This window comes from Vidua chalybeata, chromosome 3 (assembly GCF_026979565.1).
Source record: "Vidua chalybeata isolate OUT-0048 chromosome 3, bVidCha1 merged haplotype, whole genome shotgun sequence".
NCBI lineage: Eukaryota > Metazoa > Chordata > Aves > Passeriformes > Viduidae > Vidua > Vidua chalybeata.
In genome coordinates, this window is record NC_071532.1 from 17924789 (window position 1) to 17951344 (window position 26556).

A 26556-nucleotide genomic window follows, 5' to 3' on the forward strand; every position below is an offset into this window, starting at 1 on the left:
GCCGCGTCAGAGCGGGGAAACGAAAGCGGCGGCGGCCTCGCGTCCTCCCCTCGCCGTGCCCTGGGAGCCCGAGCCCTTCGGAGCCAGAGCCCTTCGGAGCCGGCCGCCTGCCCCGCTTTCGCCGTGAGTGCCGCCCGATTCAGCACGTCGCTGTCCGCCGACCCCGGTCGTGTGTGGGTCAGCGCGGGACGCGGCCGCCGGCGGCTCCCGCCGTCTCCCCGCTGCCCGCCCTCCGCCTGCGGGGGGGGGTCTCGGCTCGGCCTCTGGGACCGGGGGCGGCGCGGCGGGCGCTGTGACGGGGGTGAGAGGCAGAGAAGGGCAGCGAAGCTGGTGAAGGGTTTGGAGGGTAAGTACTGTGGGGATCGGCTGAGGGACCTGGGGGTGTTTAGCCTGGAGAAAATGAGGCTCAGGGGAGACTTTATCGCTCTCTACAACCCCCGAAAGGAGGGTGTAGCCAGGAGGGGATTGGCCCCTTCTCCCAGGCAATCAGGACAAGAGGACACAGCTGCATCAGGGGAGGTTTAGACTGGACATCAGGAGGAATTTCTCCACAGAAGAGGTGATTAGACCTTGGAGTGGACAGCCCAGGGAAGTGGTGGAGTCACTGTCTCTTGAGGTGTTCAAGGAAAGACTGGACATGGCACTCAGTGCCATTGTCTAGTTCCCATGGTGGTGTTCAGTCATGGGTTGGATTTGATGATCTCAGAGGTCTTTTCCAACCGAAATTATTCTATGAGAGGCTGGTGGTGCCGTGCAAGGAGGCTGTGGGGCATGGGTGGGGATGGGGAGAGGCTTTCCCTCGCGGCTGCGGGGCTCCTGAGGGACCGGGTGTCCCTAACTTGCCCCTGATTTGCATGGTTTGAAATTTGTTGGGAAGTCAGGTGTGCTGGGGGACCCTAAGTGGGGTTTGAAGTGTGGGGGGTCTCAATAGGGGGGCTGGTAGGAGTGAGCTGAGAGTGTTGGTCTCTCATTTGGCTCTCTCAGAAGAAATATAAGATGGCTGGTTTGTTAGAGATAAACAAGGGTAAAAAACCAAAACCCTCAAGCGAGGCAAGAGCAGATAAAGGTGAGTTGTCTGTAATAGAACTTCTGGTGGAAGGGAGAAGATTTCCTGGCCATAGTGCACTGAGGTTGTGGGGTCATTTTGCAGTCAGAGTTGTGGGGATAAAGAAAGAATTTGGCCTTAAGCTGCCTTGTATGTATTTGTGGAAGTAAGTTTGATAGCTAAAGGTTTGAATTGGTGACCTGGGGTACCTTTTATAGCCCAACAATCCTATGTAGAATAATAAACACTAATCAAGGTAAGCACAACTTGAGCACACATATTTAATAAAGTTCTGTTATAAGTTCCTTTATTAAGATTTGCAGAGGTGAGGTCAGAGTTGTTTGGAGTCTTGTGAGGAATTGGTTCCACCTTGCATATTCTCCATTAGACGGATCTGACATTTTTTCAGTGTGTTTGGATAAAATGAATCTTCGATTCAGTAGTAGTAATGAACTGCCATATATTTAAGTTATTTAACTGTCTACATCTGGGTTACTTCTTCTACTTGCATTTGGGGATAAGTAGGTTGTAGAAGTGATTTGAAATTCATCAGTTATAGGGAAATTTCCATATCAGTTTCCCATTTGATTAGTTAGAGTAGGTGTTTACAAAGGTGAATTCAAAAGAAGCTAAGATTTTAACCTAAAGACGTTTATGTTGAGAATAATACTGATACTAATATTGAATAGCATAACATGATCTATGCTACCATGCTGCTGTGCATTACAGAAAGTTATGCTTAATGTTTGCCAAGTGTGATCTTCTTCTTTTAACGTTATACGCTCATACAGGAAAACATGAAGAGAAGGACAGAACCCGAATTTAGCAGCCCCCAAAATAAGCAGAAGAAGAGGATAGAAGACTTGGGATTAACCCTCAGTTCTACTTCAGATGATGAAAATCAATTTAGTAATCATACTACTCAAGGTAAAGTTGGAGATCTGGAATGTGCTGCTGCAGGGGATGTAAATAATAACCAGGAATTGAACCTACATCTCCTGAATCCTAATTAATAGCCTGAATTTCAAGGGTATACTCTCTCTTTAGGAAAAAAGCTACATTATTTCTTTTCACAACCTTGGATTGGTGTGAATTCTTTTAGGCTTTTTTAAAATCTTATGTAAACCTTTTAATCTGGGAATTGTATGAATTCAGACGTAGAAAACTGGATTTGAGGTAGATGATGTACACGATCCAAAGCTCTAAACATTCTTGTCATATTGATCTTTTTCAGTCTCAGCAGTTATTTCTGGTTTGGAAACTCAGTATTCAGGCGTTGTGGGTGTTACACCATAAAGAAGCGTCATAATCGTAATTTTGTTTAAAAAGGAAGAAAGAAATCAGTAGTCTTACCACATTTCTGCAGATGGGAGAAATTGAGATGAATACAAAGGGACCAGTTGGTTGGGCCTTTTACTTTGTAGGACCATCTCTCATGCTGGCTCAGTGTGATTTTGCTAGGGGACAGAGTTGTGAAAGCTCACAGGTGTTTCTTTTCAGAAACATGTATTTCAGAGTTAACTAATTGCTTACTTTTTCTTGGAGTGTGCTTTCTCACCTGGAGTTGGGATATACCACAGATGAGCCACGTGAGCTACACAATTGGTATGGCTGTTGTGGGACACTAAACTTTCCCAAGATGGTACTTCAGGTTGCCTCACTGTCATGCCTGCTATGTCACAGTCTTAGGATTTCTCATGGTCATGAAGTGTTCAAGTGCCTGAACACATAAAGAAGCCTTCCCTTGTGAAAATGGAAGTGAGTGTGTGTGGAAGATGGGTGGGTTGGTGTGGGAGTAGCTGTAGTTGCGGGGTATGGTATGTGTACCTGTCTGACAAAGCCCAAGGTGAGAGAGGAGGCCAGAGGTGCAGAATGTGAGAAGTGGGGTAGGGAATGCTCTGTGCACTGAGGGCTGAGCTAAAAAATTCAAACTGATGGTTTTTTCCATTTTTTTCCTCCTTTTTGATTATTGAGTTCATACATGAATTGAAATAGGCTGTAAGCCTTAGTGTTTAAGAAACAAATTGATACAGTTCAAGGACAATATTTTGGGTAGAGTTAATTGTTTATTAGTCTATTACACCCATTGTGGTTTCTAATGAAAGAAGGGAGGTTGGGGAAAGAATTGATTTGAGCTTTAATCTCAGCTGAGCATGGCTTAGCAAGTCTTAAAAACAAGAAGAGTTGTAAAGGGACTCTACTGAAACTTATGCAGTAGGTAATTGTGTTTAAGGCATTTTATGAGTCTCTAGAAAATAAGACAGATAGCAAAAACTTAAAAAGCAGGTAGCAAAGTTAACTGAAGCTGTCTACCAAAAAAGCAGAAAGTGGTAACTGACTCTGAGTGTGTTCTTAGGTAAAAGCTCTGTGAAAGAAACAGAAATATTTCTTGTGTGATAGATGTTTGAAAATCAAGATGGGTATAGAATGTTGCAAACACAGGTTGAATCATAGTCTTCCTTGCCTGGAACTGGAAGGCTCAAATGTTGATACTGTAAAACTCTAATGTAGTGATGTGGGGACACAGGTCTTGAATCTTAAAAACTGATTGCTCAGCAACAAGCACTGAGAACACATTGAAAGTGTTTTAACTACAGTTGTATATTTTACGGTGGTATCTTTAATTTTTACTTCCCTTTCTTGTAATGGCCTTTTTTTGCTGATTTTTCAGTTGTTTCCTGTTACTTCACTGATACTCAGTTTTCCAGAACAGGAAAATACAGACATCTGTGAGTTGAGGGAGAAATAGTCTGTGTTTTTTTCTTAAATTAGACAAATCTAAGAAAAGTTCAATCCTTCTTTTTAAGTATTATAATATCTTTTGGGTTTTTTTAACACATCTGTGGAGCTAAATTCTTCCTTCTTAAGAGATAAACAGAAAAAAATCAACTCTGCTAACAATCTTCTGGTTTATGCCTGGACAGCTTTTGTAGTTCAACTTCCCCTATTTGTACAAAGCAGCACAAAATGATTTCTAGCACTTGGCAAACAAGGGAGCTCAAGAGGCAGAGGGCCAACACAGAGCATGGCTGTGGATTGCTGCATCTGTAGTCTGTATGAATTAGCTGTAGTAAGAAACTTGTGCCACTGCTTCATCCTCATAGTGATACTACCCCAGGAAAAACAGAAGGACTCATTGGATTGTGCCAATGGTGCCAGCTGGGCACCCAGCTGGTACAGAGGAGGTTGAGACAAATGAGACTACCATGATTCCTGCTCAGATCCCAGTTACATCCTGCCTGAAGTGAGTGGATTTGGGAATCTCACAGCTGGACAGCATTAGTGAGGACTATACAGCTCATACAGGCCTAGGTTCTTATCAACTAGATCCCAAGGTGGAACTGGGCACAGACAGAGCTTCATTATTTGGTGCCCATGAAGGTTCTGGTGCATCAGTTTCTGGTGAGGGAGGTTTATTTTGAGTGCTTGCTATGTATGTTGATATTACCTTGACTGAACCATTGACTTGAGTTCTTCCTCAAACCTCTCAAGGTATTTTAAAGAAGATTGGTGTCCTCTGACCTTACCTTTCACTTGAGTTTGTATGTATCTGTAAACTCTAGAGGTGAAAAACTCTCTCACTTGTTGTAGTGAACTTGGGGATCCGTGCTCTTTAACTGGATAGTGGGAGTCTAACTGAAATATAATAAATGTAACTTTCTCTTTGTTCCGCAGTGTTGGCCATTTGGCAGATGCCTGTGTACTTGATGTGAGTTTTTGGCTAAGTTAGGGATGGATTTACACTTGTATTTAGATAGGATATGGAAGAAAATTCAGTATGTATCATCAACGTGTCATTGTCACTGTGCTCAGGAGAGAATCCCTGTGGACCTTCTCAGTTCCTCAGGATCATTGTGATGGTCAGACACACTGCAGTACTATTGTGGTCATGCTGTGGCTGCTCTGCTGTGTGATGGAGTTTGCCCAGCCCTTTGTGGGGCTTGGAATCCATGGGGTCAGAGAGGTTTTTTGTGTCCCTGAGGCAACAGGGAAGATAACCAAGTGTTGGTTGCACAGGGTGTGTTAAATTACACCTGCATGCTTCCTGTAACACATTTGAGATACTGAAGTGTCCTCTATGTGTGTGTTCAGAGGATATAGAGTCTCACTGTATTCTAATATGATTACTGAGATGTCTTTCTTCCGTTTTATTTTTATTCTTACTTTTTTTGTTTATTTTCAGAGTCTTCCAGTAGCACCAGTGGGTCTGAGAGTGAGAGCGATGAAAAAAGACCAGTCTTCAGTAATGAGTTCAAACAAGACTCTCTTGTGGAGGGTACTTCATCTCGCTACTCAATGTATAACAGTGTCTCCCAAAAGCTTATGGTAGGTAAAAATATTTTTGTACCAAACTATTAAGAACGGATGAGAGCAAAGTGAAAAGACCAGTTTGTTCTAAAAAATACTTTGATTCTGATCCTCTTTGTAGCAGGGTTCTCTTTTATTTCCTTACTGTCTTGTACATACATGAAATTGACTGCATCCCTGCTTTTTGTTTTTGTTCTCTTATTGCTAAAATTTACTGAGAGAAAAGCCTGAAAAACTAGCAGATAATGAACATAGTTCTTTTAACCGAAGAGATGTGTATGTATTTCAGGAGCAGTGTCTTGCATTCCTCCTCTGAGTTTTATGTGGAGTTTTAACTGGTATTTGAAATGCATGTGAATGCATGTTCACAACAAAGAATATCATCACAACATGAATTTTTTCCTTTACCAACATCTTTTTTTATGAACAGTCCATGCTTACTGAACCCTGTGATTAATGGCTCCAGGCTCCTCACTACTTTTCTCTCTGAGCAGGCTCTTCCTACATTACTGAACCTTTTGTAATTTGCTGTCATCTCAAACATCATTCTTCAGATCTAGTTGTTTTGTATTCTGCCTCAATGACGTGAACTCACTTGAAAGTCCTGAAAGCTACAATTGAGATTAAAAATGCTCAGTGCCTTCAAGTCACTTCAGGGCAATGTGCCATTTTCTGCACTACTCTTTGACCTTAGTAGTAGTACATAAACTCAAGCCCACTTGCCTCAGAGTGCTCCCTTTGCTCCCTTTATAGGCCAAGATGGGCTTCCGGGAAGGAGAAGGTCTGGGAAAATATGGCCAAGGCAGGAAAGATATTGTTGAGGCCTCCAATCAGAAGGGAAGGAGAGGCTTTGGCCTGACCCTCAAAGGATTTGATGGGGAGCTCAATATTGATTGGCAGGATGAGCCAGAGGTAAGTACTTTGTTTTAAGTCCCATTTCTCTTGTTGTCTTCAGCAAAAACTGGGAGAAAGAATGTGTAAAGTGTGGTTTTTCTTGGCAGTCTCTTTTCCAGTGTCTCTAAACTGTACTTTGAGTACTAGACTTCTGTTTTGCCCTGATTATCAGACTCTAATAATGGGGAATGTGGTGAGGTGTTGGTTGTTGGTGGTTTTTTTTTTGGTGTGTTTTTTTGTGGTGGAGGTGTTTGAGGTTGTTTTTAATTTTAAAAATAAATAAGACATGTTTTAGTCCAGGAGGAAAAAACTCTACAGCTGGCACTGAAGTCATGGCATAACCCCTTATGCTAGAAATGGGAGGCAAACTTTTGGGGAGCAATTAGTTTTTGTATTTTTCTAGTAAAAACATCTTTGGCTCTTCCCATGACTTGTGTTTGCAGCCTAGTGCCTACGAGAAGGTGGACTGGTGCCCTGAGTGTACCATGGAGATCCCAGATGCTCAGATGCTGAAGGAGTGGATGACTGTGGGGAAGGTAATTTTTTATATCTTGGTACTTACCAGCCTAAGACAAAGCAGGAGTACTCAGCCTGGGAGAGTTGCCATGTCAAATAGCTGCAGAATAGCATGAACGGTGAACAACCTCTTGAGGTTGCTAGTTTAGCTTCCTGCTTAGAGCAGATCCAGCTATATCTGATGAGGTTGCTCAAGGCCTTGTTTAATGGACTTTTGAGTATTTTCAAGGATGGAAGCTTCACAGCCTGTTTGGGCATCTTTTCAGTCTTTGACAACCCAGTTGACAAAAGAAAATTTACATATGGCTAATTAGCATTTTTTTTATGTGGCTTTTGTCCATTGTTTCTTGTCATGTTGCTGTAGATCTCTAGGAGCCTAGGTCAATCTTCTCTGCCTCCTGTTAGGGACTTGTCCCATTGTTAGGTACAGCAACAGGATCTCCCTTTCTGCATTCTGAACAAACTGTTCTCAGCTTTTTCTCATACACCAGGTACTTTTTGACCCTTGTCATTTTGGTGGCCCTTTTGCTGCTTTTGTTCCAGTATGTCCGTTCTTATACTGGGGAGTGCTTAAACTGGATACAGTATTTCATATGTGAAATCCTCAGCCTAATTGCCATGCTTTTGCTGATACAGCCTAGTGTGTGATTGGCAGCCTTCATCCGTTATTGGTACATGCTGCTTTCTGAAATGACAATAATATCATGCTTACTAATTGCTCCCTGTGCTCTTGTCCTGTTGCAGAGGAAGTTGATGATTGAAGATGAAACAGAGTTCTGTAATGAAGAGCTTTTACATAATGTCCTGCAGTGCAAGGTGAGCCCCCTTTTTAGAGAGGGACTGAAATTTTGGGGAAGCAAGTGAAAGAAATAATTAAAGAGGATTGAGTAGTTAGGTAATTGACAAGAGCTCAGAATGTCCTCTGTCACCTTGATGTCACTGGAATGACCTAGCATCCTTTTTTTTGCTATCTGTCCAGCAGCCTGTTTTGAACCTCAGCCTTCTGAGAGATTTTCCTGGTTGAACTCCAGCTGGCAACTAAGGTCCCTGCAGCTGCTCACCCATTCTCCCACCAGCAGGATTGGGGAGAGCATGGGAAGGATAAAAGTGAAGAAAAGTCATAGGTTTAGTTAAAGGCAATTTAATAAGTAAAGCAAAAGCCACTCAATGGAAGGAAAGCAAAACAAGGAATTAATTAAAGTAATTAATTCACTACTTCTCATGGGCAAGGTGTTCAGCCGTCTATCTTCAGGAGAGCAGGGCTCCATCATGCAAGGATTACTTGGGAAGACAAAAACCATAACTCTGAATGTCCTTGGCTTCCTCCTTCTTACCCCAGCTTTATATACTGAGCATTATGGGGTATGGTATGGCATGTCTGTTGGGACAGTTCGGGTCACCTGTCTCAGCTATGTCCCCTCCAAGCTCCACAGGAATGCATTCCCTACCTACTTGCTGCCAGGGCGTTATGGGGATCAGAAAAGGTCTCAATACTGTTCAAACGTTGCTCAGAAGTAACAAAAACGTCTCTATGTTATCAACACTGTTGCCATCACAAATCCGAAATGTATCTCAATACTAGCTAATATGAAACTACTATGAAACAAATTAACTCTACCCCGGCCAAAACCAGCTCGGAGATGATAGGAAGCAGTCACCTACCCTTAGTCTGACTGAAAGGCTGAAGGCTTGACTAAACTCTGTTCTTGTCTGTTCAGTCTTCCCTCCTAGATTTTATCATGCTCTTGTATACTGCAGTAGTGTGTGTGTCTAAAAGAAATACTTTAAGCTGGGACTGCTTTTGTGGTGGCTAACTGTATTATCGGGCTCTGGAGCTATCAGTAAAGAATTTGTCAGTGTTATTAAATTTGCTTAAGAGCTGAGGCGGCTTAGAATAAGAGTAAATATCATCATGAGACAGAAGAACATTTTGTATTGGTGAACCAAATCCTGCATGGAGTTTGCTGTCTAAGGAGAGAGGCGCAAGAAGATAGGAAATGCTGATGCCTACCTATCCTTCCAGCCTGTGCCAGAGCCAACTGATGAGCTTTGTTTGTTTCTGCAGAGTGTATTTGATGAGCTGGATGGAGAAGAAATGCGTCGAGCCCGAACAAGATCTAACCCCTATGAGATGATCCGCGGAGCTTTCTTTCTGAACAGGTCTGTACAGTGTCTGGTATTGTAGTTCCTTTCCCATGTATGCCCATTTTCAGCTGTGGGAGCCAAGGATGAAACTTATCAAGGCCCTATTTATGTGTTCACAGGGCTGCAATGAAGATGGCAAATATGGACCATGTCTTTGACTACATGTTTACAAACCCTAAGGACTGCCAAGGGGTGAGTTCCTCTAACTTTCAAAAAGCAGTGCTTTCTCAGAGAATGTGGAAGGTGGGAAGAAAGGAGAATCTTTAGGATACTAGCTGGGAAAACAGGCTCTTGAAAGATTCCTCTGAGCAGTGTAGATGCAGCAGAGTTATGGTGTATGTGGTTTGACTGACGGGAGCTATTATTGGTCAGTAGAATTTCCTCAGTTTCCTTTTGCAGGTGCCTTTGATAAAGGAGTGTGATGCAGAGCTGCTCTACTTTGCTGATGTGTGTGCTGGTCCCGGAGGCTTCTCTGAATATGTCTTGTGGAGGCGGAAGTGGCATGCGAAAGGATTTGGCATGACCTTGAAAGGACCAAATGATTTTAAACTGGAGGACTTCTATTCTGCTTCCAGTGAGCTCTTTGAACCTTATTATGGTATGTAGTGCACCCACCACTGAGTGTTACCTGATGTTTCTGCTTATGCTGCAGCCTCTGTATTAGTGACAGGGCTGGTATTGATAACAGCAGGGGGATCTAAGAGAAGCCTAGGGAATCATTTTGCAAGGTAGAAGGGGACTGTCATTGGAGAAAAGGGTTGAGATTGGTGAGCTTGTGTATCAAGTCATTTTTCTGACAAGTCATTTTCATTTTTTCAAGTCATTTGCCTTTATTACCAGTCTGGCCTGGGATTATGTTTCATTGTAACAGTTGATGTTTGAGTACATTGCTTATCTGAACATTATAGAGTGCTTAAAGATTGCTTGGCAATGTTTTTCTCACATCACTGATCTCAGCCTGAAATTTATCATAGAATTATAGAATTGTGTGGATTGAAAGGGACCTTAAAAATCATCTAGTACCAACTCCCCTACTGTGAACAGGGATACCTTCCATAAGACCAGATTGCTCAAAGCCCTATCCAAGCTGGCCATGAACAGAGACTGGGCATCCACAACTTGTCTGGGCCATGTGTCCCAGTGACTCATCACTCTGAGCAAAGAATTTCTTGTTAATGTCTATTTTAAACATACCCTCTTTCAGTTTAAAGCCATTATGCATTATTCTATCATTATACTCCCTGATAAAAAGTCCCTTCCCATATTTATTGTAGTCCACTTTAGCTACTGAAGGGTGCCTAGACTCCCTAGAGCCTTCTCTTCTCTAGGCTAAGAAGCCTCAGTGTTCTTAGTCTATCCTTATGGGAGAGTTGCTCCAGCCTCCCGATGTGCCCAAAGATCTACTAGCAGAGCCAGAGATGGAAACCTTATTTACCTGATTGTCAGCATGTTTCTGTATCAGACCTTCCTAGCTGTGCTTTCATAATAAATTGTGGGCTCTTAGTAAAGATAAATAAAACAGATTTGGGCTAGAGGCCGTATCTGAATCGCTGTGATTAAATGAGCTGCTTAATCCAAGGAGGTTTGTTATGTTAACATGTTTTACCTTGCTTTGAGACAGGCTAAACAGGTGTACATAGACAACTGCTTCATCCCATTCCATGCATTGTGACTTGTTAATCTTGATGATGTGTTTGAGCCCTCTATCTGCTTTGCCTTTAGGACTAGGAGGGGAAATCCAAGGATTGCTAGTGTTCGTGCTTCTTATTTCAGACTATATAAAAGAAATTGGAAGATGACTATCTTGTAGAGGGTTTGCTTTTCTGTTGTTGTGCCTTGTGTGGTTTTTTTTCTCTCCACCACTGACTCTTGTTGGCTGCCACTCTTGACACCTGACTATGAGCTCTTAGAGAATGGTTAGTATCATTACAGCTTGGTTAAAGTGAAGGTTCATAGCGAGGGCAGCAAGGCAGATAAACACCTTGTTCTAATGGTTGCAGTGTTTGGATCTTCATAGTTCACGGCAAACTGGTGCTATGGAGAGGAGGAGATACCTGGAGAAATTAATAACCCAATGATTTTGATTAATTTTCTTGATCCCTTTCTATTATGCTGTAAAGTCTCGTGAGGTGTGTACAGACTCTCTTCCACTGATGGGAAGGAAGCAGCCTGCCGTGATATTTCTGTTGTGAAGCATGGTAACAAATTCCCGTGTCACTTCACTTACTGACTGAATGGTTGGTGAGGAGTTATCAAAACTATATCATGCATCCTGATCTCTTCTGCTTTCTAGTCCTCCAGCTGAGGTAATAGAATCTGTAGTTGTGGAAGATTTACAGGGTCTAGTACCAGATAGAAGTTCAGGTTTCCCTAAGGCACAACTGGTGAGCTCTAAAATACACCTTAGGTCAGCTTTTTAAAACAGCAGCTGGGTGACAATGTAGCTCTTTTAAAAGAACCATATGGGAAAACTGTATGAGTATTTGTGCACAAACCCTATGTCTCTTTCCCTACTCCCTTTATAAACTTGTTCACAGTTTTTTGGGGGGAGTTGTTTTTTTAAAGCCCAAATTACACTGTGTTTGAAAATAGACTATTATGTTTCTTTGGAATTATTTGAATTCTTAGTAGAAGGTTACAAATGCACAATATAAATAATTTTGCCTTGTCTGTAATAACATATTTTAACAGGTGAGCTGTGCAATGAAGTTGAATCTTGCATTTTCAATAGGTTCAGCTATGTGCCACTCCTGCTTGGATGAGAATATTATGTTGTCATACAGTCTTCATTTGTCTTTTGCTGAGGCTAATGTACACCTCATCATTTGAGCATGGTTATTGTGTGGTCTTGTTTCAGCCCAACTACTCGATCTGAATAATTTTTCTGAATTAAAAAGCATCTTTGATGGTTAACTTTGGTTTTTAGGTGGTCCTAACAAAGGACCACCTGTTAATATTTATTCTGCCTATCAAGGTCTTTGCAATTTCTGACTATAAATGTTTATTGAACACAATAGATCATCTGCACATGCTGATCTTTTGTTTGTACTTGCAAATGTGTTATTAATTGTCTCCTTTTTTTCTTTAGGAGAGGGTGGGATTGATGGAGATGGAGATATCACTCGATCAGAGAACATTACTGCTTTCCAGAATTTTGTTTTGGACAATACTGATCACAAGGGAGTGCATTTCTTAATGGCTGATGGGGTTGGTTAATTTCTTTTTCTTCCTGCACTAAAAAAAACCTGACACCTTTGTCTGCATACAAGAGGGTGTTTGACATGTGCAGCTACAATGTGAAATTCTAAAAGCCTTGCCATTAAAATTTCTGGTTTCTGGTGCTGATTCTTTTACCTTAAAGAAACAGAAATTATCATGATTCCATGATTTAGTTCCTCAGAATCCTTTGCTTGACCAACGGATTTGTGGAGATACTAATCATATGCTATCCATTTTGCAGGGTTTCTCAGTGGAGGGTCAGGAGAATCTGCAAGAAATCCTAAGCAAACAACTTATGCTTTGCCAGTTCCTTACAGCACTGTCCATTGTCCGGACAGGTATGTTTTGTCCATTAATCTTCCTCCTTTTCTAAGGTGTGGGTGGCACTGGGGAATGTTGCTGTACAATTTTTTTTAGTGCCTTGAAGTCTGCTCTGCCATGAGTTACACGGAATTGAATGTGTATGCATAAGTCCTGAGATGGCTGTCACAAAGCTCAGAGATCTGGTGAGAAAAATAAGCAAATCTGTGTCTGTTTTGCTTTTGATTAAAAGCATGAGCTAAAGTGCATTAAATTAAAGCACTTAATTTGTTGGGTTATGTAGCTCTCTTAGGATAAGGTGATGCAGTGTGATAACTGGACAGTCTATCTGAGTTTTATGGCACTATCTGGACCAACTTCCTCAATATCCCAGCTGATTGGAACAGGGTAGTGTTTATCCAGTTCTTTCTTTCCTCTAGCATCTGAAGGCTTTTCTGCTTTAAATTTGTCATCTGTGTGGTAAGAACTAAGGATGTCTTACCCTGTTTTAGCTGCATCTCATTGTTGCTAAATGATAGACCTTACACTATGTCTGATTCTGATGGCTCCTGTCTTCTACTGAGTTTAGTTAGCCTTTGGCACTGATATAGAAGACAAATTGTAATAAAATGATAATTTGTATCTTGTGCCCTATGTTTAGAAGAACCTGAGGCAATGATCTACTAAGGAGTAGTGATGTGATAAAAGGGCCAGCTTTCTTTAAGTCTTTCCTACATGGGTAGATGATAGTTCTGTAAAAACGCCTGCTTTTTGCTTGGGGAAATTGGGAATCTTGTTTGAAGAAGGGGGCAACACAGACTCTTTTCTCTCTAGATGGCAAGTTGTTCTGTTTAGGTAACATCTATTAGTCTTCTCCTCTAGTCTGAGGTTCCTTGTTGCATATATCAGGGCTCCTCTTCTCTAGAGGCTTTGGGATAGCATGCTGCCAGGCTGTAGGGCACAGTCTGGGCCTGGAAGGAAAGGATGAGGGGCAGATAGGTTTGTTTGTGAGACAGCCTACATACAGATTAGACTCTTGCCAAGGGAATGCTTTTCTCTCTTTGCTGCAGAGACATAGGGAAGATGTTTCATGAAGTCTTGTTGGCACACTTTATAACTGTGTTCTGGATGCTGTTTAATTGCACAAAAACTCTGTTACTAGTTCTGCAGAAGGATTGAGGTGCTCAGTATCTTCTTATTTCCATATAATCTGCTGGCATTGGTGTACTTCCTCTTTTTTTTTTACAGGAGGAAATTTTGTCTGTAAAACCTTTGACCTGTTTACTCCATTCAGTGTGGGTCTTGTTTATCTGCTGTATTGCTGCTTTGAGAGAGTTTGCATCTTTAAACCTGTGACAAGCCGCCCTGCGAACTCGGAGAGGTGAGATGCTTGAGCATGAGGGTCTACTAAAGAAAACAATCCTCTAAATACATTGATAGATGGATTTGGGTAAGCCTAGTGGAAGCTTTGTGACCTGCCTCAATTAGCAGCTGAGGAGGAAACATTTTAGATGTTTGGTAAATTACGGACAAAGTAAAGATGATATTTGCCAAATTGCTGTTATGAGAAGGAAGCTGTGGAACTGGGTATGTAACAAATCTTTTACATGAAATAACTATGGTTTCAGTGAAGCCAGAGGATATATGAGAGATTGGACATGAACTGGCACTGTGTGCTCACAGCCCAGAAAGTCACTTGTATCCTGGGCTGCATCCAAAGCAGCATGGCCAGCAGGATAAGGGAGGGGACTGTGCCCTGCTACTCTGCTCTGGTGGGACCCGTCCTGCAGTGCTGCATCCAGCTCTGGGGTCCCCAGCACAAGGGAGGACATGGACCTGTTGGAATAAGTCTACAGGAGGAACACCAACATGATTGCAATCATGGAGCACATTTCCTATGAAGAAAGGCTGAGAATTGGGATTGTTCAGGCTGGAAAAGAGAAGGCTTAGGGGTGACGTAACTGGGGCCTTCCAGTACTTGAAGGTACTGAAGGATCTTTAAGATCCCTTCCAACCCAAACCATTCTATGATTCTGTGATATTATCTGTGTTTTCATTGTACTGTCAATTTTAGCAGAATTGATTTACTACTTGAGAGAGCTATGTGGGGGGTTTACACAGGGCTGCATTTCCCTGCTTTTCCAGAGCTTAGAAAATGTACAATGACTCAGTGATAGGTCAGTTTGCATATTTGTAAGGATATTCAGGAGGAAAGAGTTCCTGGGATTTGGGAAACTCTCCTTATAATAGGAGTGTAGCAGAAAAGTTGGCTGTGTGAAAGAACTGAGCTCTCTGCCTTGCTCTGCAGGTATGTGGTATGCAAAGGCCTGAAGTCAGGGATTGAAGATGTGCGGGATTACCTCTTCACAGTGAACATCAGACTCAACCAGCTGCGCAATTCTGATGTGGATGTGAATCTTATCGTCCCACTGAATGTGATCAAAGACAACCAGGACTTCTACAATTATGTTGTCCAATCCAATGAAAAGTGAGTTACTATGGGTGATGAAGGCTGCTGGCTGTAGGCAGGTTAATCTAGCATGGCTTTCAGGTGTAACTTCCTGCACTCATGGAGGTACTTGTTGATGCTGCCACACTGTTTTGCTTTTGTTCCCTGAGAGGCTGAGCAGAGCAGGGGGACTCTGTGCAGACAGAAATACTGTATTACTCTTAGTGACTGTTTGGCCTCGGAGTGCTGTGTAGAAAAGAAAGTACTGCCTAATTTGTTCCAGTGATCTTCCTGTCAGTTGGAATCATGTTGGATAAGATCCCTCATTGCTCTGTGAATCAGACTGGTTTCCCCCTGTTGTCTCAGCACTCTTTCTTGTTTTGAACAGTAGAACAATGTTGGTGGTGATTAATTTGCTCCCTGACTAAAACTTTTCTTCTCTTTTAGCCACTGCAAAGTTCAGATAAAGGCACTAGCCAAAATTCGTGCCTTTGTTCAAGACACGTGAGTATATTCCTCTGCATTTTGGTGAAGACTGAATTAACCTACTGTTAATGAATTGATTTGCCCTTGTTTAATAAGTTGTTGATTTAAGCTGGTACTTGTCTTGGCCTTTGGAGCCAGGAAAGTGAAAAGTGCTTTTAGGTAGCTCAGTTTGTGTCTCCACCTGAGTTATTTGCAGAGATGTGTGGGTGGCTGGAGGAGTCCTGAAAATTGATGGTCTATTATCACCCTTGTTGAGAAGGCTTCCATGCATTGGATGATTTCCAGTTACCATAAGTGAAGTGAGCTTGCTTCTTAGCAGGAATGTAAACAGAAAAGTACCTTGCAGCTAGTATTTTCAATTCAACAGTAACCGTCTAAGCTGAGTGTGGTTCATAGCTGTTCATCTTTCCAGGGGCAGTTCAAAACATCTATGTTACAGACCTAGAATTACCTGAAGTTTGACGTTAATTCTTGCATAAAACTAAAGCCATTGCAATGTTTCCCTGCTGTGGCTTTTCTGCTCAGGTGTTAATCAGACATAATATGTGATAAAAAGTTGAGTGAATATGGTAGTTAGAAATTGTCTTAGAGCTGATTCTACCTTGACGCTGTTTTTTGTATGGCCTTCAGCAGGTTTTCACTCTTATTTTTAAGTAGGGCTGTGTACCCAGCTCTTGGAGATTAGCATAAGTTTGTACAAATACATAACTTACTGAAAATATTTATACCCAATGGTACTTCCATGGAATGAAGTGATGGCTGATAGTAGTGCAGACCATGAAACAATGCTAAACACAGGAACTGGAGGGTGGGGAGGGAAGGCAGCGTCCTCTTTCATACAACCCTTTGTGGTTGTTCATGTTGTTCTCAAGCCAGGTGCTGAAAGTTCCAAATTTGATAAGGCTGGGATATATAATGCTGCAAGATCAAGGAGGTTTCACCATCTTAACAGTCTGCTGTCTTTCTTTAGAACGCTGGTTGAGCCACGGCAGGCTGAAATCCGAAAGGAGTGTCTCCAGCTATGGGGGGTAAGTAAGGTGTCAAGCAGACAAATTGTGAAGGTGTCCTTGCTATAGTGAAACAAGGGTGGAGCTGCAGTAAAGATAGGACTTTCTAGACAGAGGTTTAATGTCTTTTGGGAAAGTCAGAAACCGTTTCAAGCTGTTATGTAATCAGACATGATGTGCCTCATTTATTGTGTATGGCTTAACTGAGCAGGCTTCTTTGCAGTTGAGAATATTTCATTATACACAGAGTGAACTCAGCGCCTAGATCCCAAGCAGCAGAGCTCTCTAAAAGGTCTTGTTTTATGAGTCTGCAGTTTGTTTCCTAAGCTTTTGACTCCAGTGGGGCCATAGATATGGCAGTTAGTTTCACAGGCTGATGGTATGTCTTTGATGAAAGGATATTTCATCAAAACATGCATGACATCAAAGGTTTAGACTAAATCTTTCTGGAGTTGCTGGTTGGTTTCTGTGAGATGTGGTATGCCTACATTAAATTTGCAAAACACGTGAGACATTTTATTTGCCACATGACATCTCTTCTTCATCTTGAATCCCAAGAGCAGGAGTTTCAGGGGCAGAATGTCCTGTCATATATTGAAACCAGAAATGTTCTTTGAATGTGCCAAAGAATAACACTCAATATCAATTGTTTGGATTTGTTTTCAGATTCCTGATCAGGCTCGTGTTGCTCCCTCATCTTCAGATCCCAAGTCCAAGTTCTTTGAGCTGATTCAGGTGAGAGCTTGCCTAGAGTCCTTTCATACAAATATAACTTTTTTTTCATATTGGAACTAAGTGATGAAGAAGCTAGTCCTGGATTATTGCTTCATGTAGAAATTATGTTTACCTGCCTGTTGATGTATTGTCTGTCTTGCCTTTTCCATACTTTGCTTTTTAGGGCACAGACATTGATACCTTCAGTTACAAACCCACTCCTCTGAATTCCAGCACACTGGAGAAAATTCGCCAAGTGTTAGATTATCGATGTATGGTGTCTGGAAGTGAGCAGAAGTTCCTCTTGGGGTTAGGGGTAAGTGCTAAGAACAGACTGGGAGTCTTGCTGATTCATTTTAGTGGTGCTATTCTGCCTTGCAGTTTCATCCCATCCCATCCTTTCCTGTCCCTAAAGGCCTAAAAGAATCCTCTTCAACAGTACCTGAGACTGCTAGTTATTTATGTTTCGTTCTCCTGATGTCACTACCTTTCACACTAATTAACCCTTTTTCTGTAATCTCAGCCTACACAGACACCTGCATTCTTGCTAGTGTCTCTAAGTATCTTCACTGTCCTTTTAAAGGTATTCTATTTCTGGTTCTTTGTGTGGGTCACTGGTAGATTAGAATTGGTGTTTTTGTTCCTTTGCTGTAGAGGTTAAGGTTCTTCCTTAAAATTTATGACAAAGAAACTACCTGTGACAGCCTAGGACAGAAAGATTCTCTGAGGGTTGCTCTGCAGTTAGAGGTCTCTTCTCCACCCCTGCCCTCAGGAAGCCTTGGCTGAATCTGACTGTCTTTATGTACAGAAATCACAGATCTACACCTGGGGTGGTCGCCAGTCAGACCGCTGGACAAAGCTGGATTTGAAAACTGAGCTGCCACGAGATACTCTTCTCTCTGTGGAGATTGTTCATGAGCTGAAAGGAGAGGTAGGAGCCTACTTTCTCTCACCATTTTGCTACAAACAGGAGTTTCGCTTAATCTCTGTAAGATACTTCAGAATAAATGTTCCATCTGTGCTGGGTCCCAGGTTTGGGGTTTTTTTGTATATGATTATTAGAGTAACTATTTTGGATTAAGTCCCTTCTTTCTGTCCAGTCCTAGAAATATAAGCTTTCAACACTGTTTTGAAAACACTCTGGACCTGATGTCTTGCTGGTCTAAGTGGAGCTGCATGCGACATTGCCACCATGACTTCATGTGTCTGTGGCTCTGTGGGTACATAACTCCTCAGTAGTGACTGCAGGCTATGGGGAGAAGATCCTTGTGGTATATTTACAGTGGAAGGTGAAAAATCCCAGCTGCCTGGGAGTTTCCCTGTCCTCTTGCACCTCAGACAAGGATACTGTAGTGTGCTGGGCTTTGTGATACCTGATAAGGCACAGATCGCTGGTGACTGCAGCCATGGTCCTGCTCTCTCTCCCTCCCCTAAGACAGAACTGGGTATTTGAGATGCACCAGTTCTTGGAGGAAGCCATGTTCCTGTGTAACAGACAGCAGGGAATTTGTGTGTTTCTAATATTTGGAAAGGTGCCTTCTTGCTAGAAGAGGTGTCCTGTCAAAAAACAGGCTGAAATATCAACAGCGTGAATAATAAATCTCTGTATTGCCCTCCTTAGGGGAAAGCCCAGCGAAAAATCAGTGCCATCCACATCCTTGATGTCTTGGTGCTGAATGGCAATGATGTTCGAATGCAGCATTTCAACCAGAGGTATGTGGGTTCTGGAGAAGCTTTTTTCTGTACATGTGTAGGAGTGACTGGGAAACAGTGTTTAGACAAAAAGCAGAATGCTGAGCACAGGGAGACAAGTGCATTCAGCTGAAACACTGCTATAAAGATGAACTGTGAATGAAGCTGCTCTGAACTGAAGTACATATAGGCTTTTCCAACTGTATCTTCTCTGTGTATGAGGGCAGCTCTAGCTTCTTTCTTAGCATAGGGGGAGTCAGGCATGGCTGGGGTAAACTGACCATTCTAGGAATATGAATGAGCTGAGAGAGAAGGAATAAGACCCTCTGTTTCCTTCCTCAGGGACATAATGTCTCTGCTAATCCTGCTAGCCTGATAAATATATCAGTGTTCAATAGCATGTGGACTTAGAGAGTAAGCTATGGGGACTCATTTGTAGTGGATAATAGGCAGTACCATTGGGCACTGAATTGGGAGGGTGGGGTGAAAACAAGTCTTGCTAGACCCATTTGCCTAGCAGTCTGCATGTCCCGAGTTGGCAAATCACTTACTCTGTTGAAGCTGTTACCTACTGGCTGTGCCAAAGGCCTCGTTAAATTTCTGGCTTCTCTTTCCATGTTCATTCAGGATTCGGCTGGCAGAGAAGTTTGTCAAAGCCGTTTCTAAACCCAGCCGGCCAGATATGAACCCCATCCGGTGAGTGACGCCTTCTTCCCTCAGCCTCGCTTGCTTTGGTGTCAGTGTTGGAGGACACAAAGGGCAGTTAAGTTTCAAGCTGAAATTCGTAGTTCTGTTATGTTCTTTGGAAAGAGGTTAAAAGATTTTTATATATTTAAGGTAAATATTGTTAATGGAGAAGTTGAGCCCTCCTTTCACATGTCACACAGTCACATTTTCATCACAGGTGGATTGGCTGGTGTTGATTCCAAATATGTGTGATTGTAGGTCTAGCATCCAGTGAGCTTAATCATTGCAAAGAATTCTGTCCTTGTCTGCCCTGAAGGGTCAGCAGCAGTACAGTGATGCTGACTGTTAGTAAATGCAGGACTGACCAGCATCTCTGAGGACAAGGCTTTAGTTACAACCCCCAGGAAAGTTCCTGACAAAGGGCTTCAGCTTTGGTTGTCTCCTGGCCTTCTATTTCATTAATTCTACTGCAGTGTAGCATAAGAGCACCACTGTGAAGGCATCAGTTAGGTATTATGGACAAAACAGCTTCTTATTCACAAGGTGAAGTCATGAAAGAATCTGGAGGAAGGGAAAGAGGATCTTCTCTTTGATGGCTTAATGAAAGGTAATGAGTGGAATCTCTGCCTAGTGACAGACAGTTGTAATAATTGGAGGTGCCCAAAATGCTGGGGAAGGCTGAAGGTGAAGTGAGAAGGAGAGCTGGGGAAATGGATTGTAGAGGGGTCATTTGCTGCTTTTGTGGAAAGGTGTTAAAGTGTTCCTGCTGTGCTCTTTGAAGCCTGATGCTTGTAGCAGTATGTGGGAAATTAGTGGTTGGGGTGTCCAATCAGAGACAGTGCTTTTTTAACTTAGTGATTGTTTTTCTGTGTCTCAAAACAACAAAACCAGTTTGATGTAATGACAGAATGAGGACTCAAAATAATCTTTATTGATTAAAAAAAAAAAGCTCTTTTTACCTCAGGGTAACTAAGAAGTTTGTTGCATCTCTGAGGATAGTAATGGTGAAGATCAGGTTGTTAATTTTACTGTGAGGCCAGCATGCTGAGGCCAGAACATACCTGGGACTGACCTTGGTTTTCCCATCAGATAAATTGACCAAAGCACCCGACTTTCACTGTTTTTACTTTTCTGTATAGTCAACCTGAGATAAAAATGCACAGCTTCCTTAGCAGCAAGGATGTTTATCTGCTGCTTACAGCAATCCAGCCATGAGGTGTCAGGTTTTCTAAAGCCAGGAAAAACTAGGCACTGAAGCATAACGTAGAGGAGAAGGGTGAACCTCAGTTGAGCCTGACCACCTCATGCTGTATAAAATCAACCATTTGGCTGCTCCCTGTAGCTGGGCAGAAGAAAAAGCATGGTTCTTTTTTGAAATAATGTTTTTGTCTTTTCTTCCCAGAGTGAAGGAAGTATACAGATTGGAAGAAATGGACAAGATTTTTGTGAGGTAAGCGATTGGTGCAAATAAAACGTCAGGGCCCACTCAGATTATTAGTCACTGGTGCAGAGGAATGGGAGGGATGTTCTCATCTGTGCTAGTGGGGTCATGGAGAAAGCTGTTAGAGCTCGTGGTGGCTGCTGTTCCTGAGATGCTGCTCACTCAGAGCATCATTCTGCTGCATTGTTATGCCGTAGATGTGGCCAATGCACTTCATAACAGGTGGAGTAGCAACAGTGCTTAAGTTTGGGTGCAGAAGTATCAATGGCTTCTCAGTGGCTTGAAAGGTCAAGAATTCACACTTGAAATAGGAATCCCATTTAGATTAACTATGGTAGCTTATCACAGATTTTTCACCACAGCACTCAATTTGCAGCTTCATCTAGACAGGTCTGACTGGTTTCTCTTGGCCTGTGTGGGAAGGCAAAAACCTCAGTTTTTCAGAATGTGATGATTTGATCCTGTCCTGTGCAGTGCTGTCAGTTCTCACTGTGACATTCTGGAGAAGGGGATGCAGGTGGTACAATGTGTGTACAAGCACGGTAAAGGAAGAAATACTCTCTATCACTGCCTTCTCTCAACATTTAGGTTAGAGATGAAAGTCATCAAGAGTTCAGGGGGAATGCCCCGGCTGTCCTACACTGGCCGAGATGATCGGCATTTTGTGCCCACAGGACTCTACATCGTACGGACTATGAACGGTAGGGAGAGAGAGTCCCCAGTCCCTCTCAACTTTTCTTTGTCTCTCCAAGTAAAAAGTACTGGCCGGGCTTGCTCATCTTGTAACTTGGTAAAAAATTAATGGCAATATTCTTGCATGTTATGAGGGTAGCTTGGATTTGGGTGAGGTTTAGGTGTTAAATGTAAGTTTTTCTGTTGTGGGTTGATTAGCTATCATGTGGGTAATTCCATTTATTTACATGACTGACTACCTTCTTTTTATATGAGATCATAATTTTTCATCAATATGTTTTCCAGAGTAATAGTATGTGGAAATACCATATTTCAAATGTCAGTTTCTAAATGGAGGGAGAAGGGATTTTTCTCAGTGAATAGAGAACAGCTTGGGAAGCAGGTTGTCTTGGGGGAAGGAATGAAAGAGGAGTAATGGAAGGATCACAGTTGTTCTTATAGATTCCTCCTCCCTACTTTTACTGTATGTGTATTTCTTCTGTGATTTTTTTTCCCCCCCTTTATTTTCTACCTGATCCCTGTAACCCCTCTGCTAGATCCCTGGACAATGGCATACAGCAAAAACTTCAAGAAGAAATTCTTCTTCAACAAAATGACCAATGTAGCGACATACAACCTCCTTCCTGAAGCCATTGCACCCTTTCAGTGAGTATAAGCCAGAGCTGAGGCTATGGAGGGTATGTGTCTGCCAGTGTGTGTGTGTGCCTGGGTGCTTGGAAGAGAGCTCTGTAGTGCCGTGTCCTTGCAGTCGTTTGCAGGTGCAAGTGCAGCTGGTCACCAGAAGGGTGTGCTGCAGGAGCTTGCATCTTCTTAGGCTTTCAGGAAACTGCTGATGTGGAATCATGGATTTTGCAATTTCGTTCCGCTGTCTGCAGCAGACTACAAGTTACTGAACCTCCTGCATGCGGGGAAGTAGAAATTGAGCCCAGCAACTGTAGTTTGCTGCATCTCTGTATTTAACATGTTTGGTTGGAAGTTGCTAATTAAAAAGCAAATCCCAGTTCATTTAGCTGAGGCTCTGGAATAACCTGTGGGAAGCTAGGAACAGTTTTCAAAGAGTGTAAGAGAGTAAAACAGTAGCTCCTTGGGAAAGGATGGAGTGGCTTGCCATTGGACAGTCATTAACATTGTGGCTGCTGAAAACCGTCTGTATCTACTGAGTACTAGGCTGAAGGCATTACCCAAGTACAGCAAATCCCAAGTCTGATGCCTCAGGGCTCCTAGGTAGAGAGGTTCTGCACTACCACCATTACCCAGGACTGTGCCTCTGAGTGAGAACTTGACATGAAATAGCACTCCTGATTTTCTCACTTTGAACTTCCTTACCTGTCTTAGAGCAGTGCTTTCAAGAATCCTTAAGCCCTTCTTCATGTGGTGAATGGCAGAACAAGCTTAAAAGGAGAGGCACATGATGCTTTTTCCCTCAGTGTGTCAGGGTGGGGTTAGTTCTGCCTATGTACTCTGAAATAGGCCAGCATAAACCTACAGGAATGGCTGAGGAGGTGGAGGGAGTGCTTGTGTGGGACCCCAGAAGGGATGTGTTGTGGTTAGTGAGTACTAATAGGTCTATAATTAGCCACTGACATGTGCTCTTGTTGCTGTGCTAGTACTGCTTTGTTAGAACAGAAGCATTAAATAAGCTATGAATATTAAGTGTCACTAACTGTACAAAACTAAAGGCTGCTGTGTTGGCAGTAATTAGCAGCTCTGATTTCATTATGGCTGGGACTGTGTTGATGCAGTGAGGGAGGGCTGTGCTTGATGGATGGAGTGGGAGATGGCATTGTAGCACCAGAACTCTCAGCAGCAAAGTAGGGCTCAGTTATTTCACATGAGGGGAAATAGGGAATGATCCTCACTGCTTTTGTGCCATGGGAAGTGCTGTTTGTTTGCAAAGCTCCATAGGACAGCTGTTACTGATTATATTAGGTATGTGGTGAGGGATTAGGTTGCTGCTCCTGGCAGACTTTCTAAATTCTTCATTAAGGTCTTCCCATTACCTGCAATGACAGTTTCATCCTCTGAGAAACTTAGAGGGAGGTAGGGTTTATCCCTAGTGACCTGACTCCTTCCAGCAAATACTGAACTGAATTTGAGTGAAGCTAGAATTAACAATTTTGTTTCCATGGAAATCTCTTAGGCTTGGCTGTTGCTGTACTTTGAGGGCTGTAGAGTTTGTAAGGTGGATGAATGAATGCAGTGGTCTTGCCTAAGGCATCTGTTCTGAGTATTTCTGTGTGGCTCCCATAGCAAGGGTAGCTGTCTCTCGCTGGGATGGAAGTGTTTTCCTTTCCCTTCTCTGCCAAACTAATCTTGCTCTCCTCTCTGCCCACAGTGTCTGCCATTACAGCCGCCTCTTCTGGGAATGGGGGGAAGGTGTCAAAGTGCATGACTCTCAGAAAAGACAAGATCCAGAGAAGCTATCAAAGGAGACTGTTCTGTCTTTCATCCAAGCACACTATCCCTAACCCTGCTCTCTTGAGGGTGCAGGGAGGGGCTGAGCCCAGCTTGGATTCTTCAGGGACTGATGGGACTGGGAAGGCTCCACAACTGCTATCCTGATATTCTCCAGAGCTGATCTCCTGGAGATGACTGAACCAGAGGGTGGTATGCAGAAGGCACAGGATGAGGCTTTACCCTGGTAGTGTATATAAGAGTACAGCCCAGGTAGCACCTGGTGCCAGAGTACCTAAGGTGACTCCTGGAACTGAGGCCTAATGTCATTTTGTCCTGACCTACTGCATGCATGAGGCCAAGGGGCTGGCAGCTTTCTTTGCTCCTATTCAAACATTCATCAAGGTTTGTGGAGCTCTGTGTGTGCCAGAACTCCCCAGGCTTCTGCTTCTCTTGCAGTGTGGGAAGGAGCAGAGATGTTTTGATGGCAGAGCTGAGCAACAGCACACTGAAGTGGCCCTGCATTGCTCCTGGCAGCTGTCTCCTTGGCCTTGTCAAAGGCTACACTATCCAGCGGAGAGTGTTAGATCTTTGGTGAGCTGTAGGCAAAAGTTATATATTCTTGTTGGTGTCTCCAATGCTTCTGTTTATCAAGGCACTCAGCTAGCCACTAGCAATTCTTATGTGATGGTTCCCTGTTGGACAAAGGCCAATGCAGGTGATGAGTACAGTTCCTGGCACAGATCTGATGTGCTCACACCTCTGCAAGCTGCTGTGACAAGGATTTCCCCTCTCCAGGTTAGTGACTGACGCCAAGCCAGCAGCCTGGGGCTAATTTGTGAAAATGTACCATGCTTGGTGTACATGCTTCATGGTACTTCTGAGACCAAGGTGCTTTGATTCTTGGTACTCAACATTATTACCTAAACCTTCAGGGAGGAAAGTGGATGTGGGAGGGAAGACACAGAAAAGCTGGGATGCTGAAGTCTCTGGAAGAAATGATGGGAATGTCTAACTTAGTTAAAGACCCAGGACTTCAGTAGAAAGATATCTTGACTTTAACCATGTAGGTTAATCAGAAGCAATCCTGTCCTCTGACAGGATTTCCCCTGTCCCCCTTCCTACTGGAAAGGTTACCAGACTTTCCTTTTAAAATATCAGAGTGGCTTTGAAATCCTCTGTATCTCATTTGAGTCTGGAACTGCATCTGAGGTGAAGGCACAGAGCCAGGAAACTCCTCTCAGTATGGCATTTGTGTCAGGACTTCTCCATGCACTTCTGTGCCAGGCTCAAAGCTGGCTTCTGTTGCATGTTTTGCCTTCACTTCTGGCTTCCATGGCACTTTGCCAAGTCTTCCACATAAATCAGAAGATAACACATAGTTGAATGCTTTGGGACAAACAGCAAGAGAGTCCCCTTTTTTTTATTGTGTTTTGTTTGTTCTTGGCTTGTTTTTAAACACAGATTGGCAGTAGGGAGAAAAGTGATTTAGGGGTTTGTCTGAACTGTGCCTTAAGGAAAGCTATAGTTCTAGAATCTATAGCAGTTGTTTAGACCATGTCTTTTTCTCCACATCCATATGAATAATTTGAACAAGCCTGTGCAGCAAAACATCGAAACTTCAACTTAGACACAGGTCTGTCAAAGCAGTTGAAGGACTACAGGCTGTTGATTCATCCTCTTGGCTGATCTATAGACCCTCTCCGCTCTCAAACATTGGTAAAACATGTATAAAAGAAATGGTAGCTCTTCCCCCTAAACAACAAGAGGTATGTTATTAGTAGCTTTGTCTTGGCAAAGGCACTTCCATGAGGGATGGTGAGGACTCTCTCCCAGTAGGCAATAAAGTACCTCAACTTCTGGTGTCCAGGCCTGTGTACAGTTGGGTTTTTAAACCAACCAGCAATTTGAATTCTGAGGACCTCTGTGGACTGCCTTGAATCTGTTCAGTGCCAGCAACGCATGCTGCTCCCTCTGCCAGGCTCCTTCGCAGTGTTGTGTCCTCAGCTCAGAGCTTTGACTCCTGTGGGCTGGCAGACAGAAGAGTGACTAGGAAGTAAACTAGGATCAGTATAGGCCTCGGAGAGTACAAAAAAAACTGGTCAGTCTGCAAGCTAGCTTTTATGAATGGATACTTTGTTTACTCAGTTGTCTCTAGTTCCTCATTTTAATTTGCTTTTATTTTTATTTTTGATGCACTGAACCTTGATTCCAAATCTCCCTTCAAGAAGGCAGGCATGAGCCACCAAACTACTTGCTTCCCTGCTGAGGAATTATGTTGGGAAGGGTGGGTGAGGAAGGTCTTGCTGAAGGGAGTGTTTATGTATGTTAATTGCACAATGTATTGTTATTAGGCTTTGTATAATTTTGTGTTGACTTCTATGCTTTCATGTTCTGTTACCAATACAGCCCCTTTAGTTCACAGCAGTGCTTCTCTCCTTTGCTTCCCACAAAATTTGGGCCAGCAGTGTCTTCAGTGTGGCAACAGAGAAATGTCAGCAGAGGTCAGTTTTCAAGGCAGTCCCTTTTAAAGGTTTTTGTGGCAAGTTTAGAGCATTGGAATGAG

The 26556-nt window shown here is 42.9% G+C and overlaps 1 protein-coding gene across 2 annotated transcripts; it reads left to right on the forward strand.

Moving 5' to 3' along the window:
* The first annotated feature begins 9 nt into the window (after nucleotides 1-9).
* On the forward strand, nucleotides 10-26414 carry CMTR1 (cap methyltransferase 1). Of its 2 annotated transcripts, XM_053937653.1 has the most exons (24): nucleotides 10-346; nucleotides 1837-1972; nucleotides 5229-5371; nucleotides 6107-6265; nucleotides 6691-6783; nucleotides 7508-7579; nucleotides 8829-8923; nucleotides 9028-9100; nucleotides 9308-9506; nucleotides 11997-12115; nucleotides 12369-12465; nucleotides 13676-13808; nucleotides 14736-14915; nucleotides 15324-15380; nucleotides 16333-16390; nucleotides 17036-17104; nucleotides 17268-17399; nucleotides 17892-18014; nucleotides 18705-18796; nucleotides 19403-19471; nucleotides 20865-20912; nucleotides 21492-21604; nucleotides 22133-22241; nucleotides 23932-26414. In XM_053937653.1, the coding sequence occupies exons 2-24, from the start codon at nucleotides 1843-1845 to the stop codon at nucleotides 24062-24064; spliced, it is 2496 nt and encodes an 831-aa protein (XP_053793628.1). In that variant the 5' UTR covers nucleotides 10-346; nucleotides 1837-1842; the 3' UTR covers nucleotides 24065-26414. The 2 variants fall into 2 exon arrangements, with proteins under 2 accessions (XP_053793628.1, XP_053793627.1); XM_053937652.1 differs by lacking the exon at nucleotides 10-346 and having other exon boundaries at nucleotides 1820-1972.
* The last annotated feature ends 142 nt before the right edge of the window (nucleotides 26415-26556 follow it).